This window comes from Onychomys torridus, chromosome X (assembly GCF_903995425.1).
Source record: "Onychomys torridus chromosome X, mOncTor1.1, whole genome shotgun sequence".
NCBI classification, from domain to species: domain Eukaryota; kingdom Metazoa; phylum Chordata; class Mammalia; order Rodentia; family Cricetidae; genus Onychomys; species Onychomys torridus.
Window position 1 is genome coordinate 38637381 of NC_050466.1, and position 21481 is coordinate 38658861.

The window sequence follows — 21481 nt, forward strand, 5'->3', positions numbered from 1 at the left end:
TCTAGAATAATAATAGTTTGTTAAAATAAAGAATATAGAAATATAACCAAATTTCTAAGTACAAGAAGTAGAGTATAAAATAAATTAAATTAACTTTAATAACTACTTAAAAATGATAAACATAGTTATATGCAGTATTTCTCCATTTACTTATTGAAGGGAGGGGCATAGACTCACCATTGCATTACGTTCCACATGAGCTTTGGTTAACTCAATTTCATGGTTATGCACCCTAGGAAAAATTGATGAATCTGCTCCTTTACAGAAAAGTAGTATATCTCCTAAAATAAAGAATCAAAGTACTCAACCTGGAATTTGAAGACTAGTATTAGGATTTTAAGAAGGGGTAACATTGTTAAGATGGCCTCTCTCATGCAGCTGCTATATATTTTTGAATCTGTCTTGCAATGTTCAAATGGAATGAAATATATAGAGCTTTAGTTTGGCAGAAGAGCAATCACCATCTCTCCAAAACATACAATAAACAAACCAAGTATTACTACATGTACCCTGCTATAGTTTCTCCCAGTAAATTATGGACTACTAGGCTGTGTCAAGGAACTCCAGATGACTTATCTTTGAAAATGTAGCCAGTCACAACCTAGAGCCAAGAACCAAACTCATGCTCCAACAGCTTGAATTCATTTTGAATAAACCAGAACAACACTTGCTTATGGGCTGTACTGGGAAATTGAAAATATGTTTGTAGAATGCTGATATTATAAGTACAGTTTTAGATCATGTACTGTTGAGCATTAAAAGGTACTTTATCCTTATGAGGCAAATAGCTGAGCAAATTAAAAAGTGTAGCTTTGGAACCACTGACCTTTGCATATCATTTTTGCAGGCATTTTACCATTTGCAGAAGAATATGGGTATAGATATGCACATATAAAAGTAGTAAGTATTTAAATGCTAAATGTTTCATTTCTAATCACACATCTGAAGTGTGTTTAAGTCATAAACAAATTTCATGGAGACATACTAAAACCAATCTCATGACTTTTCAGTCATCCCGGAAAGCATGAGTATAGTGAACCATGTTTCTCTATGTGTTTTTCTTTATTCTCCTATTCTCATTAAAGAATTTGCAGCAGAATTAATACTAAAATAAATCAAGGATACTTTGAAAACAAATCTCTTAGGCCAAAGAAACACATGTGCACACATATACATATATCTGAGAGCTTTCAAATAAAGTAGGCGTGCTCTCCCATGGGTTTTTCAGAATCTTAACAGAAGACAAACTACTATAGTGCCTTCCAAAAACACTGAAGAGCCTAGACATGATGGGACCCATTTCTCTGAAAGGCAAGTTTTATTCTTTCACAATTCTTAGCTCTGGAATGAAACAAAAATGCCCTTTCCCAGAAACTTGACTTAATTATACATTTCTACTTGACTTGTTTTCAAGGATAACAAGTAGGAGAATAAGAGAGGTCAGAGAAGGATTGAAAACCAGCCACTCTCTGAACTCTAGACTTCTAAATTGGTAATTCTAGACCATTCGGTGATATAGAGGTGCTGTTTCAGTAAAATCTGCAAGACTGCTTAATCCTAAACTACATAAAATGGTTATTTCCTCAAAAAGTTGATAAATAAATCTTACAAGTAGAAAAAGATAGAGAAGTCAAATTTTAAAGATGTGTACCTCCTTGGGTCTTTACAATTACACTCATACGTCGACGGACAGAATCAAAATTTAAGGTGTGGAGAAGTTCATACCTTTAGGAAAGGAAAGACAAAAAAGTGAAATACCTCAACTATGCTGAATAAGAAAAAGCACATGACTGAAACATCTTAATGAACGCAAAGCTTTGCTCTTTGAATGTGGAGAGCTAGCTTTGTATACAATTGCTACTTTCACTTTTCTTTGGAATTTCTCTGCATGTAGAGCATGCTGATAATAGCAGTGAAAGTTATTTTTATTTTCTCACTGTATAACTTATAAAGAGAGTGACTACATAGGAATGGAAAACAAAGAACTGGCTCACCAAGCCAGTTCTGGAGGGGGTATAGTGTGATTGTAATTTTTGAGTATCTACTGTGGGGTTACACAATGTGCTAGGTTCTGAGGAACTGAGATGAATCTGCCAAAGACTTCTGTCCAAAAACTTACCATATTATAAAGGAGACAAAGGATAATGAACATAACTATAGTCCATGTCCATGAAATACTTAAATCAAAAACATTCAAAAGGGAGAGACCCGAGCACAGAAAAAAGGCCTACTGAAAGAAAGCTTCCTGGAAAAGGGTATGTGCTGGATTCTAAAAGAATGACATGATGAGGAAATGGGGCTGACTCTTAGAGCATAGGGGAGAAAATGTATGAAAGCATGCATACATCTGGCACCCAATGTTCATGGTACGAATTCACGAAAAAGCCTCTTGCCTGTGGCCTTGCAGGCCCCAGCTCAGGCCCAAGCTACACTTGGCCGGTTGTGGTGGCACACTGGTTGAATTTACTGAAGAAGGCAGAGGCAGGAGGATCCTGAGTTTGAGGCCAGCCTAGGAGGCTTGCTAAGGAGAAGCTACGGCCGGCCGGGGACTAGCTACAAACAGTGGCGGTGGAACTATGGAGGCAGCAGCTGCGGTTCTGAATTCCTGGCTCTTTCTCATCCTATTGGTGACTGCAGTGATGCTGCTGCCTGGGACGAAGTGTTTACTACTGCTTGTTCAGAGAAGAATTGCCAGGACCATCATGTTACAAGAAAGCATCGGCAAAGGTCAGTTTGGAAAAGATTGGCAAGACAACTGGTGGGGAGAAATCACTGTGAAGATTTTCTCTTCTAGGGAAGAACGTTCATGGTCCCAAGAGACAGACATTTATCAGACTGTGATTGCTCCAAACCACAGAGGAGACACAAAATCATCATCATCATCATCATCATCATCATCATCATCATCATCATCATCTAAAGTGAACCATGACCACACCTAACAGCAACTTTGAAATCTTCAAAAGGATGACAGGACCCAACAAAGATGAATTAATGTGGACTATGGTAAAGCCATTAGCGCCACGGAAAGATAGACTTTGGACTACAAACTGCTCAGAACAATTTCGAGATGACTGGCTGAGAGGATACAGCCTGACAGACTACTTGAACAAGGACTTGAAACAAGCTCTGCACTTTCTCATTATGCAGCGGCAGCTGGACAAATGATACAGGACTTGACAATTAACCCAAATATTTCTTTTCAGAATATCCTAAAGATATCTTCACCCCTCAGAAAGCAGGAAGTAATTTTAAGAAAACGACGCCCACATTCTCAAGAGGTGGGATGGGAGGTTTTCAGTTGTTTAATGAGTTATGGATATTGTTATTGTTTATGATGATTGGTTACAAGTTGTTAATTGTTAACCGTCAGGAAAAAAGCTAAACAAGGAGACTAAATTCAGAGTTTTTGTTTAAAAAAGAAAAAGGAGAACATAGATATGAGGTAGATCACTGAGTCTACCCTGATAAAAAAGATAAAGAAATAAGATAAATGGGTAGAGTTGAATCTACTCTAAAAAGAAAAAGGGGGAAGATATAAAAAAATGACAAAAGGTAGACTACTGAATCTACATTTAAAAAGGAACTACTTATTCTAAATAGGATAAGTAACAAAAATTTTTTTGTCTGAGTTTATCAAATGTTACTGGACTGAACATTGTTATATATTAATGGAGTTTTTAATCTGAATCTGTCAAATGTTAATGGACTAGACATTGTTAATGTAATTCTTGACTGTATATATTGTATATACTTATTGGATATGATTTTTCTTGTATTAGTTATAAGCTTTTTAATTTTAGACAAAAACAGGGGAAATGTGGTATTGTGTTCCCTGAAAATTTGTGCAGGCTAATAAACTTATCTGGGGTCAGAGAACAGGACGGCCACAATATTAATCACGAGGATAGGCAGTGGTAGCACACACATTTAATCCTAGCATTCCAGAGACAGCAATCCCTGTGGATCTCTGTGAGTTCAAGGCCACACTGGATACAGCCAAGCATGGTGACACACCCCGTTAATCCCAGGGAGTGATGGTAGAAAGTAGAAAGGTATATAAGGTGTGAAGGCCAGAAACTAGAAGCATTTGGATGGTTTAGCATTTGGCTGGTTAAGCATTCAGGCTTTGGAGCAGCACAGTTCAGCTGAGATTCATTCTGGATGAGGACTCAGAAGCTTGCAGTCTAAGGAAACCAGACCAGCTGAGGAACTGGTGAGGTGAGGAAACTGTGGCTTGTTCAGCTTCTCTGATCTTCCAGCATTCACCCCAATAACTGGCCTTGGGTTTGATTTTATTAATAAGAGCTTTTAAGATTCCTGCTTCAATGCATGGCAGCCATGGTTCACAAAGACTTTAAAGTTCCAATGTCTGGAAAACTCAATGACAGAAAAGCAAGAGACAATGTATTCAAAGTATGCAGGAGCTTAGAACTGGGAACTCTGGTGCTATTTCAGAAACATTGCATTTTATCTTAAAACAGTAAGAAGCCAAAGAAGGGTTAAAGAATATAACAACATTCCGAGATGGCTTAGATTTGTCTATGTATGAATGAACTATTAATTAGATTAAATAATACAGAAGAGTTAAAAAAGGAGGGACTTGTGAGGGAATATTTTTATTTATATTTCACAGATAGTTCAGCAAGACTCATTCTGGCTATTGGACAACATGTAAATCAAACTGAAACTTCTACTTCAAACCCTCATTTTTTTATTAAGAAATTTTTTATTCATTTCACATACCAATCACAGATCCCCCTCTTCCCTCCTCCTGTCCCTTTAGCCTTGTCCTCCTCAACTTGTGCCCCCATTCCCTCCTCCAACAAGGTAAGTCCTCCTCCCACAGGGAGTCAGAAGAGTCTAGTCCATTCAGGAGGGGCAGGTCCAAGCCCCTCCCCCTGCCTCAAGGCTGTGTGAGACATCCCACCATAGGTAGTGGGCTCCAAAAAGCCTGCTCATGCACCAGGAATGAATCCTGACCCTACTGCCAAGGGGCCCCTTAAGCAGATCAAGCTACACAACTATTTTGCTTATACAGAGGGCCTAGTCCAGTCCCATGGAGGCTCCACAGTTTTGGTCTAAAGTTCATGAGTTCCCACTAGTTTGATTTGGTTGTCTCTGTAGGTTTCCCCACCATGATCTTGATGCCCCTTGCTTATAGAATCCCTCCTCTCTCTCTTTGACCAGATTCCTGGATCTTGGCCTAATGTCAAACCCTTATTTTGATACTCTGAAAAATAGGTTTTCCTACTCCAACTCAATTTATATAAAATCCTTAAATAGGAGAATACAGTTCAATATTTATAGGTACATAAGTATCTTTCCTTTCTGAATCCATTTAATGTACACAACTGGGTTAAAAAGTAACAAATATCAAAACACAGAGCTACTTACTCTTCTATTTCTTTTCTTTGGTTCTCTACTCTTATATGTCCATTCCAATTTCCCAAAAATGTGAACCCAAACCTATCAAAAACAATAAAAAGATTTGTATCTCTTCAAGAAACAATTAATTTCCTCTTCTGCTGTCATTACCTATCCTTATTAATGCCTTTCTCCTTTTATGTCAATCTCCAATTGCATTTCCCTTTTCAGGATGAGCTGACAACAAAGAACAAGCTAATGACTGGCTACTACTGAATTCAAGAGAAAGACAATGTAATTCCAATTTTGCAGCAAACACAGTGTGTGACCTTATCGGTACTTAGTCATCTTGAATCTCATGGCTAAACTGGATTGTCAGTTACCAAATGACATTAAAACTGCTGGCAGCACTCAGCAAGAACATGTGTTGTCCAAAAGCTGCCACTGTTACATGATTTATAAAATAATAGGACAGTTTGGGCTAGTGAGTGGGATGTATAAATAAGGCAACCTAATCAATGCATCATTATTTTCTTTTTGAACTTACATAATAGGAGAGGCACATGATAGAGTTACTGAAGCGAATGAAAAAACATTAAACGAACTCCTACCCCCCTGTGGTTTCACTTTCACAGAAGTATAAGAAAGCTTACTTTTTTGCTCCTTTAACCAAAGCTATTTCATCTGGTGAGGAGGAGATATAGGTGAATTCAGCTGTTTCTGTAGGTCCATCAACAGCATCATTTGTTTTAATTTCTACAGTGTGACATAAACACAGAGCACGCAAAAAGAGCTCTTCTCGGTTCTGTAGAACAGAAACAGAAAAATGACTATTATTTCTATTTTTATCACTAGGTAAACACACATTGCACAAAGAAAAGGTTTAAATTGACAGAATGTTATAATCTCTAGGAAACTAACTAATGAAAATTTATAAATTCCCAAACCTCAAACAAATATCTAGCAACTAACATAATTAATGGTTCCTAGTCTGTATCCCTGGAATATGTATTAACTCATCCAGATTAGTGTAGTATCACCTATACCTAAGGTGGTAACTTCTTCATGGCCTAAGAGGTAGTTAGGTATCTAAGGCACAATCAAGCAAGGGTTCATGTGTAAGGAGCCTTTGATTTGTTTAATATGAAAAAACTAGAACTTTAATGATTTGATGAGACAACATTCTCAGAGGTGCTGATATTTTTTTTAAAATGTGAATCCAAGTTCATGTTTTGTTCAAATGCCATTTCCTGTAATTCTACCTGTACGTTCTAGTTTTTTATAAATGCTAAAAGTGTTAACAAAAGAAAGGTTTAGTCAAAAGTACAAATGGTTATTCAAAGGTCTGTATCATGCACCATTGGAAAAATTCTGTATTTCTACTATGTAGGGATAAAGCATGCTTACAAAGATTGATTTCTCAGGTAAAATATTAATTTGGAAAATGTTACCTTATCTGCTTTATCAAAATAGGTTAAGGGTCCATCAGTTTGAGATAATCCATCAGCTTCCTGAGTTGTGCCTTTATATTTGTGCCCATCAATGCAACATTCAATGAATTCCATGCTATTTTCAGTGAGTGTGCCAGTCTTATCTGTAAATACATAATCCACCTAAAAACAAAGACATAAACATATACATGTTCTTTAATATTGTTAATTTTTAGCCAGCTATAAGAAAGCAGTCCTATTTCCATAGCCATAGAAATCACTTCTTCTAAGACTTGTCAAATGTTGGAATTATAAATGCAGGATTATCAAATGAATGAGAAAGTTGTGAGCATTTTTAAAGACACTGAAACTTACTTAATGTAGAAGACTAACAGGACAGAAAATTGTGACTATTTTATTGAGCTAAGCACCTTTAATTTAATCCTTTAATGTTTCTTATAAGGTAAAGTAAAAAGTCAATTTCCCAATGAAGAAAACAACATAGTGAACATCCCCCCACCAGCATGTACACAATCCAGTGGAAAAATGTAATAGAAATGTACCTGGATTACCAATAAAAGGAAAAAAACTGGTATTTTCTCCCTTGAAAAACACAATTAAAATGTTATTACAGTTTATAAATTCATTGAGTGTATGTGTATGTGTGCACATCATAACACATAACATGCATGCCAATAAACAGAGGATTGAGGACAACTTGTAGAAGACAGGTGTCTGTAGCTGGAAGTTTTCCTGTGGCCCACCCAGTCCAACAGCTGCTCGGACCCAACTGAACACACAGAGGCTTATATTACTTACAAACTGTAAGGCCTGTTGCAGGCCTCTTGCTAGCTAGCTCTTATATCTTAAATTAATCCATTTTTATTAGTCTGTTTTGCCACGTATTCCACAGCTTTACTGGTCTGCTGGTATGTTGTCCCCTTGGTGGCAGCTGGTGTCTGCTTTTCCTCTCCTTTCTCTTTCTGTCTCTCAGTTTGGATTTCCTGCCTGCCTCTAAGCTGCCTTGCCATAGGCCAAATGGCTTTATTTATCAACCAATCAGAGCAACACATATTCACAAAGTACAGAGAGATATCCCCCATAATGTAGGATCCAGAGATCCATCTTAGGTCATCAGGCTTGTTGACAAGCACCTTTGTCTGGGGAACTATCTTGTCAGGACTCAATAAAAATACTGCATTGATGGCAGTGTGGACAGGGGAGAGACGCTTTTCCACTTACCCCTCATTGCCTCTCATTGCCTGCAACATGACAGACAAGGTAGCTGACATCCTCCTTACCAGCTGCAGCACTCAGGAAAGGGGGCCCTGCTTCTTGCCTGGGCAGCACAATAGAGCTGACCCTGTTGGCAGAGGTGCAGGTGAGCTAGCCCCTAAGTGGGATAGCTGGCCCACCCCCGTCTGCCATGTGGTGGTAAGGGCAAGGGAAAGATGCCCCACCTTGCCCCTGCCACCTGCGGTGACAAGGGAGCTGAACCTCCTCCTTACCAGTTGCAGCACTTCAGAAGTGGACCCTGTACCTCACCTGGGCAACACAATAGAGATGATCCTATCAACTGGGCACAGGCCCCTCTGAGAAGATGAGCATGGGATATCTTGCCTCACCCCTCATCTGCCATATGGTGGTGTGGGCAGAGGAGAGTCATCATCTTCAGTCACTCAGTCACACACACACACACACACACACACACACACACACACACACACACACAGTAGCACGTGGAGAGCTGGCCCAGTCTCTTACCAACTGCACTCAGGAGAGTGGCCCCTACACCTTGCCTGGGCAACACAGTAGAGCTGGCCCTGAAGGTGTAAGTATAGGAGAACCGACCCTGAGGATGTGAAAGAGGAAGAATTGGCCCCACCCCTTCCTTATCACTGCAAGGGGTGAACTAGCCAGGGCAATGCTGGAGAGCTCACCCTGGTGGTGAAAACAGTGGAGAGCTGGCGGACTGATCAACCAGGCAACTACCCAGGCCCAGGCCCAGAGTTAATGAGTTGGCCCACTCCAACATCCACCTATCTATGACCTGCTGAAGGACGCCAGTCCTGCAGACCCAAAGCTGCAGGATTTCCATGACACAGGGCAACAACAGGATATCCAAGAGGAATCCCAGTGAGGGCCCAGCATTGATAGTGCAGCAGAAACCAGAGGCCTCAAAGACTTTTTTTTTTTTTTTTTTTTGGTTTTACAACAGGGTTTCTCTGTGTAGTTTTGGTGCCTGTCCTGGATCTCGCTCTGTAGACCAGGCTGGCCTCAAACTCACAGAGATCCATCAGCCTGGCTCTGCCTCCTGAATGGTGGGATTAAGGGCATGTGCCACTACTACTTGGCCAGTCAAAGACTCTTTGCAATGAACACTTTCAAGTAAAGATATATGGATAAAAGGATTTACCCCGTGACTCACTGTGTCACACTATAGCTTCCAAGAGGAAATTTGTCCTTTTTTCCTCTTAAATTTTATTTTATTTTACAGGGGAGGTTGCAAGGGCAGATACAAAGGGGTGGGAAATGAATGGGATCATGATGCATGATGTGAAGGACACAAAGAATAAATAAAAAGGTTTAATAAAAAATACTGCATTGATGTAAAAAGCATTACAACTATAGAACATATCATACAGAAGAGAAATGTTGACAGTTATCTAGTTAGGAAATACAATAGGTAAAGGGTAATAAAAAACTACAAGTTTTTTCCATTCCTATTTTCTCAGGTATTCCTAAAAAATGTTTCCAAATTTAAAAAAAGCAATTAATAGGTTAAAATATAATATGTATGTATATTTTTACAAATAATGGAAAATATGCTAATGAAATAAAATTTCCATTATAATAAGTCATTTTGAGCATTTTATATGTCATTTTGAGTCTTTTTATCTATTCTATTTATAACATCTGGCTTTTAGAAACCCACAATTTTATCCTCATTTCTGGTAATGTATGCTTAAATAGTTAAAATTATGGGCTGACAAGAACCAGTATAAGCACAAGATTAAGGTTTTTATAAGGTATGGTAAAAGAGATGAACTCTAGCAGTAGTTGCTTTCTAATTATTTTTCAAAGCTTTTCATGGTAGCAGCACTGATATAAATAAAGCATTCTAGTCTTCCTTTTTCCCTATTAGCCAGCCAAGGTTGAATTCTCTTTAAATTGATCCTAGTGGTATTACTTGTGCATCATTTAGATTTTTCTAAATAAACTGAAATTCTTTGAGGCTTTCTAGTCTTGATAAAAATATTCACTTTCAGTTTTCAACAAATCCTGGGTTGCTTCACATCATGCATTTGGATTAGTATTAGCCCATTTAGTCTCTTTTGTGTGTATGTGTATGTGGAGACCAGAGGAGAATTTTGGGTGTTGTTCCCCAGGAACTGTCCATCTTTCTCTAGGATCTCTTACTGACTTAGCACTCCCCAAAGAAGCTTGTCTAGCCAGTCAGTGAGCTTCAGGATCTGCCTATCTCTACCTCCCCAGTGTTTGGGTTAAAGTACATGCCGCTATGCTGGGCCTTTTCTATGTGGTTCCCTAGGATAGTTCTTATATCCTTGTGCTTCTAAAGGAAACACTTAACTGACTGAGCTATCTTTCTAGCCCCCTTTCAGAATCTTAAGGTATTAGTGTTAAAGGTGGTAACTTCAAAGTAAAATATACAATTCTTTTGTCTCTGTGGAACAGTATGGAGAGTAAAGGTCTGTAAATACCAAATCTTGAAAGTATAGGGCAACAAACTATAAACTAAAACAGGTATCTTATTTTCAATTTTAAATTCCTAGGCAATGTTGATTCTGTTGGTTCTAGAATTGGAATACTTAAAAAACTATTCTCATATGCCATGTACTAAGGGAAAGTAGACATGGGGCTAGCTGTGGTTAATATTAAAAAGTATTTTCATATTTAAAGGACAGGGATAAAAGGAGAGATTGCTGCTTAGCCCTGCCTCACAAACTGATTCTTCTTCTTTAATGATAGCTTTGAGCCGGAAGAAAAGACTCCTCTCTATCAGCAAAGTTAAGTTCATCATTTTATGGCTAGAAAGCCTATGCTAGTTGTATATTATAAAATATACATTTGATCTGCTTCTCTGTTTTCTAAAATAGCTTCTTACACATATGGCATCTCCAGCCTGGTAAGAATGTTATTTTGAGACGACAGGTCAATGAGTGTGTGCTCATATTCAGCATGGTGTAACAATAGAAGTATCTCCCTAGATATTCTTGTTTTTCTGGTGATGTTACAAGAGAAGTAGATGCAGATAGAGGACTATGCAATATCTGCTAATACAGGATGCTTCTATGCCCTCTTTCTCCTTTCACAGACTACCTCAATTTCCTTCTTTCTTTTTTAATCTGATGCAATGGCTATAGGACTAGGGTGAAACTATTAAGTGCTGGGCCTGGTGGTACAGGTCGATGATCTCTGCTGCCAAGGAGGCTAAGGTGAGGGTATTGCCAAAGTCAAGGTCTGTCTGAGCTGCAGAATGAGTTCAAGGCCAGCATGGGTATTTCAGGGATATCCTCTCTCAAAAAAGAAAAATGCTAGAAATATATCTTAGTGGTAAGAGGCTTAGCTAGTACGTGTGAAATCCTTGGTTTAATTTCTAGTATTGAAAAAACAATCATATATACAAACATACACAAAACAAACAAAACCCACAACTGCTGGAAGCATAATGACTTTGAAGCAAGAAATTTCAAGTTTTTCATTTTTCCTGTAGGGAATAGGATGCAAGATTCTATAAATGCTAAGCAAGCAGACTAAGGGAAGGGTTCCTCTTAACTAGCTGCCTATAGTCTAGATAATCACAGTAGACAAACTAATTACCCTTCCAAAAGTGAGAAATTTTGGATATAAAAAAAAGCAGGAATCACAGTTGTGGGTCGCAAATGAATAAATGGGATTATGTAATGAGGGCAGTCTAATACTACTTAATACCTTAAAAGGGGCTCTGAGAAAGAGATGACAGCGTCACCTAGTTCAATAAAACAAAAGCCTGCTACTCCTAATTTTAGAATTGGACCGTTTTGGATAAACCTATATTTCTCAATATTCTCACCCTTGGAGACATTCTGGATAATGAACTATGGTAATTATTAATGACTGAATAGGATTTTAGCAATTTGTCATTACCATTTGGGGCTGTATGTCCTCTTCATGTAAAGGGATGGGTGACTGAAATGGGGAAAGACTGTTACATTATGAAATATCTAATATTAATAATCTGTCTCTTGAATACAACTTATAAAAACCTCTGGTAATCACTAGAAAGCGATATGTATCTTTTATATACTAATGAGATTAACTGGTGGTCTTCTATGGCTAGCTATCCTTCTGAATAGCAAGTTACTAGAGAAATTAATGCATTAATTTGATGGCTGAAACTTTCATCTCCATCTCACAACCCCTGTGGGGGAGGATTGTTGTAGAATATTATTTTAAGGTGTGTTACTTTTGTTTATGTTGCATTTGTTTAACTCTGTGAACCTGTGTTACTGTGCCTGTCTGAAACATCTGACTGGTCTAATAAAGAACTAAATGGCCGATAGCTAGGCAGGAGAGAGAGATAGGTGGGGCTGGCAGGCAGAGAGAATATATAGGAGAAATCTTGGAGGAGGAGGAGGAGGAGGAAGAGGAAGAGGAGGAAGAGAAAGATAGAGGAAGAGAAAGATAGAGGACTGAAGAGATCAAGCAGCCAGAGAAGGAGGAGGACTCCAGGGGCCAGCCACCCAGCTACACAGCAAGCCATGGGGTAAGAGTAAGATTTACAGAAGTAAGAGAATGGGAAAAGCCCAGAGGCAAAAGGTAGAGGGGATTAAAGTTAAAGAAAGCTGGCTAGAAAAAAAGCCAAGGTAAAGTTGGGCATTTCTAATTAAGAATAAGCCTCAGTGTGTGATTTATTTGGTAGCTGGGTGGCAGGCCCCCCTAAAAGAGTAAAATACTAACAACAGAGGATAAAAGAGCGGGAGGTTATCACCAATGGCCGATGATTTAAGCAGTTGTATTATGCTTTGTTATTTCTATTGAACCTTCAAAACAAAACAAGAACGACTTTCAGATAGCTGATCATGCGGAGATTTCCTGAAGGCTGGCACAGTGGAGGTGGCATTAGAGGTCTGCACTCCTTCCTGTGTACCTTGTCTGCGGTCATCTGGTTACTCATCTGTATCTTTTTTCATAAACATTTAAATATAATGATAAGCAATATTATGTTTCCCTGAGAGTTTTGGGTCATGCTGTCAAATTAATGAAATTCAATCAAGAGTCTATGTAAATTTTCATTATAACTGGATGATCAGAATCACAAAAAAAACCCCAAAACCTGCACTTGTGACTACCATTTGAATGATGACAGTATTGTGGGTTTCTCTGAGACTAGTGAAGGAAAAAAAATGATTCAAGAACTCTTGAACTAGACTGAACACATGAAGTTACCTATTTTGTAAGTAAAAATTGATTAAACAAAACTAACAAGTGGTTCAACCTAAGGGGACACTTCAGAGGCCTAGCTTTATCACTCAAATCTTGAGAAAAATCTTTTTTCTTTAAAGTACAATATTTGATGGATAAGACTATAAAGTATTAGAATTTTTTTAAGGTGTGTTACTTTTGTTTACATTGCATTTGTTTAACTCTGTGAAGCTGTGTTACTGTGCCTGTCTAACACACCTGATGATCTAATAAAGAGCAGAATGGCCAATAACAAGGCAGGAGAAAGAAAAGGTGGGTCTGGCAGGCAGAGAAAATAGATAGAAGTAGAAATCTGGGGGGAGGAGGAAAGAAAAGAGATGGAGGAGAGAAGAAAGAAGTAGTCAGAGAAGGAGGAGAACATCAGAGGCCAGCCACCCAGCTACATAGCCAACCATGGAGTAAGAGAAGAAAATGGGAAAAATATCCAAAGGCAAGAGGTAGAGGGGATAATTTAAGATAAAGAAAGCTGGCAAGAAAGAAGCCAAAATAAGGCCAGACATTTATTTATTGATTAATACTGACCAAAATAAGTCTTAAGAGTCTTTCTACTGTCCCTTACCATCTAATGTTTCTGATTAATTATAATCATACTAATATAGTTAGGTCTAATATGTTTGCCCAAGCAGGTAGTGGATAATTTCAGTTTTTTTTAACTTCATAATAGTAACTTAAGTACATAGAGCATATCCCTAGTACATGTTAAGACCTCAAAACAACAGCTCTATTGAATTAGTGGAATCAGAATTTACACTTAAGAATGATAATGTTAGGGCAGTGGTGTCACATGACTTTAACCCAGTATTTAGGAGGCAGAGGCAGGCAGATCTCTGTGATTTGAGGCCAGCCTGCTCTACAGACTGAGTTCCAGGATAGCCAGGGCCACACAGAGAGAAACCCTGTGTTGAAACCCCCCCTCCCAAAAAAGAATGATGTCATATAACTAGATATAGCTACAAGACTGGGGGATTTAAAGGAGAAGGATAGTCCTACAACCTTTGCAAGAGACATTAAAACCATTCAGTTTTATGAAAGATTGGTATTTTTAATCAAAAATATCTTATAACCTAGTTAATCAATCTGTGTTTTGTTTCTTACACTAAGCACTGTCCTACGATACCTTTCTATACTGTTTTAATACCAATGGGTCACTAAAGCAAATATTTACAATGGTCTTGATGGCAATGAAATGATTTTTTTAGTAACATAAAAAGCTCTACAGCTTGAATTACGGCTCATAAAAGAGGAAATTGGTTATACTTAATTTTTTGTGTAACAGTCCATTGCAAGCTAAATGGCCTAAGAAACTATTTCAAGACCTCTTTGCATTTTTATTCAGGTAGTTTCTACACATACAAGCTAATAATTATTCTAAGTTGTTTAGTCATCATACTAATTGAAGGAGTGATCTGCCATTAACTTTGTGATTTGGAGAAATGATAACCATATCCAGAAATGCAGAGTTTGGCTGGGAAATTGAATGGCAATTGAAATAAAAGCAGTAGCTTCTTTCCACTGATCAAATTTACCAGATCATTACCCAAAGCTCTACTTAACTTCTTGTAGTCGTAACACAATCTAGAATGTAAGAGCCAGACAAGACTATTCCTATAGGTAATAAAGGTACTGCTGAAGAGGAGATAAGAGGAGATCTGAAAGAATGAGGTAAGAGTCCTATCAAGTGGAACCTGGCCTGGGTATCCCGTCTGCCTCTAGGATCCATTAAGTTTCAACTATGGAATGATATCTATTATACATGCATTAGTGGCTGAGGCTAGCCTTAGGCTATCTAATGCCCTGTCTTCTGCTTCTGGATAGAAAAATCCCTACAACCAGGCAACAAACATGACACAAATTTACTTGGCATCAAAACTGTACTGGTAGCTTGTGCATTTAAATGTTTTCTCATGCCAAAAGCCTGTAGAATAATACCTTTCATTAGGATTAAAGTAACTATTCAACTTGGCCCCTTACGTGCAAATATGAGGCTTAAAAAGGCTGTTATCAACTGTGACAGCTCAATTAATTAATGAAAGAATCTTCTGGAAATACCTAAGGAAAATGTCATTGTTCCATTTATTTCTTGCACTGTTTCAGCATTTCCAGAATCTATGAGGAATGTAGACTCCAAGGTCTGAGCTACCAGTGTCCTGCAGTCAGTTCTAAACAGAGCAGTATATGCAAAGTCCTTTTGCCCTTCCAATTGCAATTGTGAAATGGTACTTTGGATTAGACAAAGGTTGTGTCAAGAGTGGAAATAGAGGCTAGAGATATGGCTCAGTGAGCACTGGCTGTTCTTTCAGGACCCAGGTTCAATTCCCAGACCTATGTAGCAGTTTACAACCATCTGTTACACTAATCCTAGAGGATCTGATGCCTATTCTGGCTTCCAAAGACACTGCACACACATGGTCCAGAGACATACATGCAGCCAGGACGCCCATATACATAAAATAAAAATTAAAAAGGGAAGATATAGAAAGTATGATCATTAAAACGGCTAAATTTAGTGAGTTTTGAGTTAAAGATGCAAATCAGCGCCATTTCAAACAAGTGAGAAGCTTTTTTCTAGCTATAGTTTCATGTCTGAATTTGTATTTTCTAGTCACAGAAATGACATTTATACTACTCTAATATAACTATCATGAGAATTAACTGCAAGCCAAAAGATTCTCTCCAACAATAAGCATCAATACATAACATACAGTAAATTTAGACAAGGGAAAAATCTATCTCAATACTAATAAGAAAGCTAGGTCAAATGGCACAAGTCTGTAACAGATCTACTTGGGAAGCAGAGGGAGGAATATCACAAATTGAAGGTTTTCCTAAGCTACAAGGTGAGTTTAAAGCCTACCTGAGCAACTAAGTAACTCCCTGTCTCAAAAGTAAAAAAGAAGTGAATGTATTAACCAAGTGGTAGAGCATATGCCTACCATTCTTGATATCTTAGGTTCAGTCACTAAGACCAATAAAAACAAAACAACAATGAGAAAAGCACCTAAGAAGTCATGACTTGTAATTACAGCTTGCACTGTATTAGAAAGAAAATGCACCTATACTAGAAACAAGGGCACACGGTCTTGGTTACACTGTTATGAAGCAAGTACACTGGGATATGGTGTTGAGAAGGAAGTAATAAACATAGCTTGCTAGGTCTATGTTCAATGTGGTAAGAAATGTACCCTAGAAAATGTGAATATAGAACAACCATGGTTAACAATATGCATGTGTAAAATAGCTACATTTTATTACACCTTACACAAATGATTCAAAAGTAATGAAAACCACAAATCCTGTTTATAATCTAACAACTGGTGAATTTTTATATGGACTTCTATAATACTCAAATGTATAAATTTTATCCTTTGCAAAAATTCTAGTCAAAAAACTGAAGTGACAGTTGTAAAAATACCATAAACCTTTAATTATTTGTCTGTATTAAATATTTTTCTTTGAGTTATGTATCAATAGAAGGAATGGTTACTGTGGTGATTTTGATAAAAATGGCCCCATAGGTTCATAGAGAGTGGCACTATTAGGAGGTGTGGCCTTGTTGAAGGAAGTGTGTCACTATGGGGGTGGTCTTTGATGTCTCATATGCTCAAGCTAGGCCTAGTGTGACGCTCGTTTCTGTTGCCTGTGAGTCAAGATGAAAGGCTCTCAGCTATTTTTCAGCACCATGTCTGCCTGTACACCACCCTGTTGCACCATGAAGATAATGTACTAAACCTCTGAAAATATAAACCACCCAAATTAAAAGTTTTACACTATAAGAGTTGCCATGGTCATTGTGTCTCTTCATAGCAATAGAAACACTAATTAAGAGAGAAGTTGGAACCAAGGACTGGGGTATTGCTATATGTTTGACCATGTTTTTAGAGGAATAGGGACTTCAGGTTAGAAAATAAGTTGAAGGCTTTAAGTAGATCTTAATGGACCATACTAGTGGGTACATGGAAGACAGTGGTGCTAAGAGTGATTTGAACTGTGGGGGCCTGGCTCAAGAGGTTTCAGAGAAAAATGTTCGTATATGGCCTGGAGACTATTCTCATGATGATTTGGTGAAGAATGTGGTTGTTTTTTGCTCTTGTCCAAAAAGTCAGCCTAAAAGTAAATGGAAGAGTTTTGGATAAACTGCATTTGAAGAGGAGATTTCAAAACCAGCCTAGGGTTCATTGTGTCATATGGCTACTAGTGGCCCTACTTATGGAGATATATAATAAAGAGGAGCCCACTGACAAAGAAAAGTTACAAAATGTACAATTTGAGGAGAAAAGGAGAACCAGGAAGTGAAATACAGCTAAACCCTGTGTTCAAGCAGATAAACAGATTTAAGAAAGCCTGATGCAAATGGATGGAACTAGAAAATTTCCTGAGTGAGGTAATCCAGACTCAGAAGGACAAACATAGTATGTACTCACTTATAAGTGGATACTAGATGTGAGGGAAGGGAAGGGATGGCCAGACTGCAACCCACAGCTCCAGAGGCTAGCTAGTGAGGAAAGACTCTAGGAGGGACACATGGATGACCAAGCGAAGGAGATGTGGATGAGATCTGCATGAGTGGACTGGGTGTGGGGGGTGACGGAGGGCGAGGAGTGGGGGATGAGAACATAGGGAAATGGGAGGGTTGAGCTGGAGCGGGGACAGAGTGGGGAGGGAAATACCGTGATGGATGGGGAAATCATGGGAATGGGAAGAGGCAGGATACTGGGGAGGCTCTCAGGAATCCACAGTGATGACCCCACCTTGGACTGCTGGGTGCCTGGACTGGTCTACTCTGGTGACAGGTCTAATGAATACCCTAACTGTCATCATAGAGCCTTTGTCCAGTTACTGGATGGAGGCAGATGCAGAGACCCATGGCCAGGCACCAGGCTGAGCTCTGGGAATCCAATTGATGAGAGAGAGGAGAGATTCTGCAGGTGGGGGACATCGAGGGAGGACATGCAGAGATGACCGGCCACACTAGTGGAAGCCTGTGAACTGTAGACTAGTGGCTGTGGAGCCCTCATAGGACTGGACATGGCCCTCTGGATACGGAAGATGATTGTTTGGCTCAAACTGTTTGGGGGGCACCCAGATGGGTGGGTGGGGTATAGGGATCCATCCCTGGTGCATGGGAAGGCTTTTGGGAGTCCAGTGCCTGTGTTGTGACCCCTTGCACAGCCTTGGTGCAATGGGAAGGGGCTTGGACCTGCCTAGGCTCAGGGAGGTCCCACCTACCCTCTTCTGCCTCCTCATGGGAGATCTTGTTTTGGGAGATGTGGGGATATGGGGTGGCTTGGCAGAGAGGGCTGGGGGTAGGAGGAGGGAGGAGGGAGGAGGTGGGATCTGTGGGTGGTGTGTGAAGTGAGTAGGTGAATTTCTTAATAAATAATAATAATAATAATAATAATAATAATAATAATAAAAGAAAATCCTGATTAAATGGAACAAAGAGAATGGTGACCTTATGGCAAGATCCTACCTAGCTAGTTTTCCAACTTGTAAAAAGGAATTAAAAAAAAGCTTAGAGCAAGGTGTGTTGATACACACCTTTAATCACAGAACTGCAAAGGCAGAGGGAGAGGCAGGTGGATTTCTGAGTTTGAGGCCTGCTTGGTTTACAGAGCAAGTTTCAGGACAGCCGAGTTTAGGCAATGAAGGAATGCATCAAAAACAAAGCTGGTGAAGATATAATTGAATGAGGGGACTATGTTCCAGCTCCAGCAAGCAGTAGAACTTGGCAGCTTTGGCTACATGGTTCTGGCTTTAGAGTCAAGGATGGAAGAAAGGGGTTATGGAATCTCCCTCCACCACTAAGGAAAGCTACTGAGGCCAGCCATGTGTCAAGGGTGTCCTTGCACAGAGGCCAGGAGAAGCCACTGTGTGAAGCTATGAAGGTAAAACATGGATTGCTTTGGAGACCTCAAGATGTAGGAGATGTCAGAGTTGTGGGATACTTGTACACTGTGAAGATGTGTCTCTGCCAAGGCACATTCTGATTGGTTTAATAAAGAGCTGAATGGCCAATAGGTAGGCAGAAGAGGATAGGTGGGACTTACAGGGGGAAGAGAGTAACTCTGGACACAGAGGAAATGGGATATACTGTACTGTGGGTAAGTAAAAAGCTGAGTGGCAGAGCACAGATTAATATAAACAGGTTAAGTTTTAAGAGCTCATTGGGAACAAGCCTAAGCTAATGCCAAGCTTTCACAATTAATAAAAAGTTTCTGTGTCATTATTATTATTATTCGGGAGCTGGTGGTACAAAAGAAAGTCCAAATGTACCTGTAAAGAAATGCTGCTAACAGGGAGTAGAATTAGTCCAAGAGAAAGAAGTGTGTAATAGTCAACAAAGTTGGAGCTGGAGATCTGAAGAGGGTTCTGACATCAGACATGGAGATGAAGTTTGGAGTTGGTTTTTGGTCCTGCCTTGGTCCAACTTTCCTCACTATGCTTCCTTTCCTCCCTTTTGGAATGGTAATGTATATCCCATAGCACTGTATGTTGGAATTATGTGATCTGCTTTTCATTTTTATTTTACAGGGGATTACAGTTAAAAGATTGCTTGCATCTCTTTGAACTTTTTAAAATTTTAAACAATGTTGAGACTGATAGACTATTTGAAGTTAGTTGGACTAAATGCATTTTGCATTATATGGCTATAAGCTTATGGGGGCCAGGGAGTGGAATGTGGTGGTTTGAATAAAAATGGCTCCTATAAGTTCATAGGTAGTAGCTCTATTAGGAAGTGTGGCCTTGTTGGAGTTGGTATGGCCTTGTTGGAGGCACTGTGTCACTAGGGGATATGCTCTGCAGTTTCATATGCTCAAACTATGCCTCATGTAGCATTCACTTCTGCCTAATGATCAACATGTAGAAGTCTCAGCTCCTTCTCTATCACCATTTCTATATTTACTGCCATCAACATAATGGGCTAAACCTCTGAAACTGTAAGGTAGCCCCAATTAAATGTTTTCCTGTGTAAGAACTGCAGTGGTTATAGTCTCTTCATAGCAATAGAAACCCTACTTAACTAAGACAGTTACATGTATTGGTATTCCACACTAGAAAAGATTTTTACTCTATTTAATTTAAGCAAAAATTGTGTTCTCACCTGACCAAGTTCTTCATTAAGGTCTGATGTGTTAACCAAGGCTCCTTCATTAATTTCTTCATCAAAAAAGTCTTTATCCCATGAAATAAAAAATGAACCTAAAAATTTCTGCATTTCTACTGTGACATACATGGAAACAGGGATAATAAAGTTGAAGAGAACCATGAATGACAAAAAGTCGGTGAACATTTTCAAAACCTAAAATAAGAGATGGTTCATGTTAATTTGATTCACAGCCTCCTCAGATGAATACAATATAAAGTGGCTTTCTTTCCATTTCAATGCTTAACATACTATTAATATAAAGAAACTTCCTAATGACACTGTATTGTGATAGTCAAAATTATTAGTATTAGGAACATTTTAGGCTGAGCAATGGTGGCACATACCTTTAATCCCAGTACTCAGAAGGCAGAGGCAGGCAGATCTCTGTGAGTTCAAGGACAGCCTGGGCTACAGAGTAAGCTCCAAAACAGCCAAGATTGTTACACAGAGAAACCATATCTCAAAAAAAAAGAACATTTTAGAACACTCTTAATTTTATCTATATTTTTTAGTATATGTGCTTTCCACCTCATTAAGTCCTAAGTTCCTTCCATTCATAGGTAGGAATATTCAAAGTTTATACATGGATTTGCACAAGTTCATATTAAATTAAAATGCTTGAAAGCTCATTATTTTTTCCAGTCTCTTAGGGAAAGGGTTAAAAACAAGCATAGACATATATAAAGTAAGGTATAAAATTAAATCTAAATCAAAAGGTATCATTTTTTTCTAAGCAGTGTTTTAGTAAAGGATAGGCTACTTACAAAAGAGTTAACATTCCTCATAGCAAGTTAATTACCTTAAAAGTTTCCCGTTCCTTTTGAGTCTTTTGGTTATACCAAGGTTCATCATTGTATGGGGTACTTTGCCAAACATATTTTAGAGTTGTGCATACTGCAGCTTTGGTCAGTAAGATAAATAAATAAACAATCAAGAAGGCATTAATAGATCTGAAAAATAAGATATTATGTCTAATTACTTAAGACATAAGCAAAATATAAATTTAAATTGTTTAACTTTGATTTAGTTTAGTCTTAAATATCTAAAGACT

General features: G+C 38.6%; 1 protein-coding gene across 10 annotated transcripts in view; it reads right to left on the reverse strand.

Moving 5' to 3' along the window:
* Atp11c (ATPase phospholipid transporting 11C) overlaps positions 1 to 21481 on the reverse strand; it is a 186396-nt gene that overhangs the window by 55406 nt on the left and 109509 nt on the right. For all 10 annotated transcript variants that reach the window (XM_036174827.1, XM_036174821.1, XM_036174825.1 and 7 more), the window contains 7 exons: positions 21230 to 21380; positions 20386 to 20583; positions 6819 to 6980; positions 6021 to 6172; positions 5398 to 5469; positions 1652 to 1725; positions 178 to 281 (listed from right to left, as the gene is read on the reverse strand). In XM_036174827.1, the coding sequence (XP_036030720.1) occupies positions 178 to 281; positions 1652 to 1725; positions 5398 to 5469; positions 6021 to 6172; positions 6819 to 6980; positions 20386 to 20583; positions 21230 to 21380 (913 nt within the window). The remainder of the gene's footprint in view (positions 1 to 177; positions 282 to 1651; positions 1726 to 5397; positions 5470 to 6020; positions 6173 to 6818; positions 6981 to 20385; positions 20584 to 21229; positions 21381 to 21481) is intronic.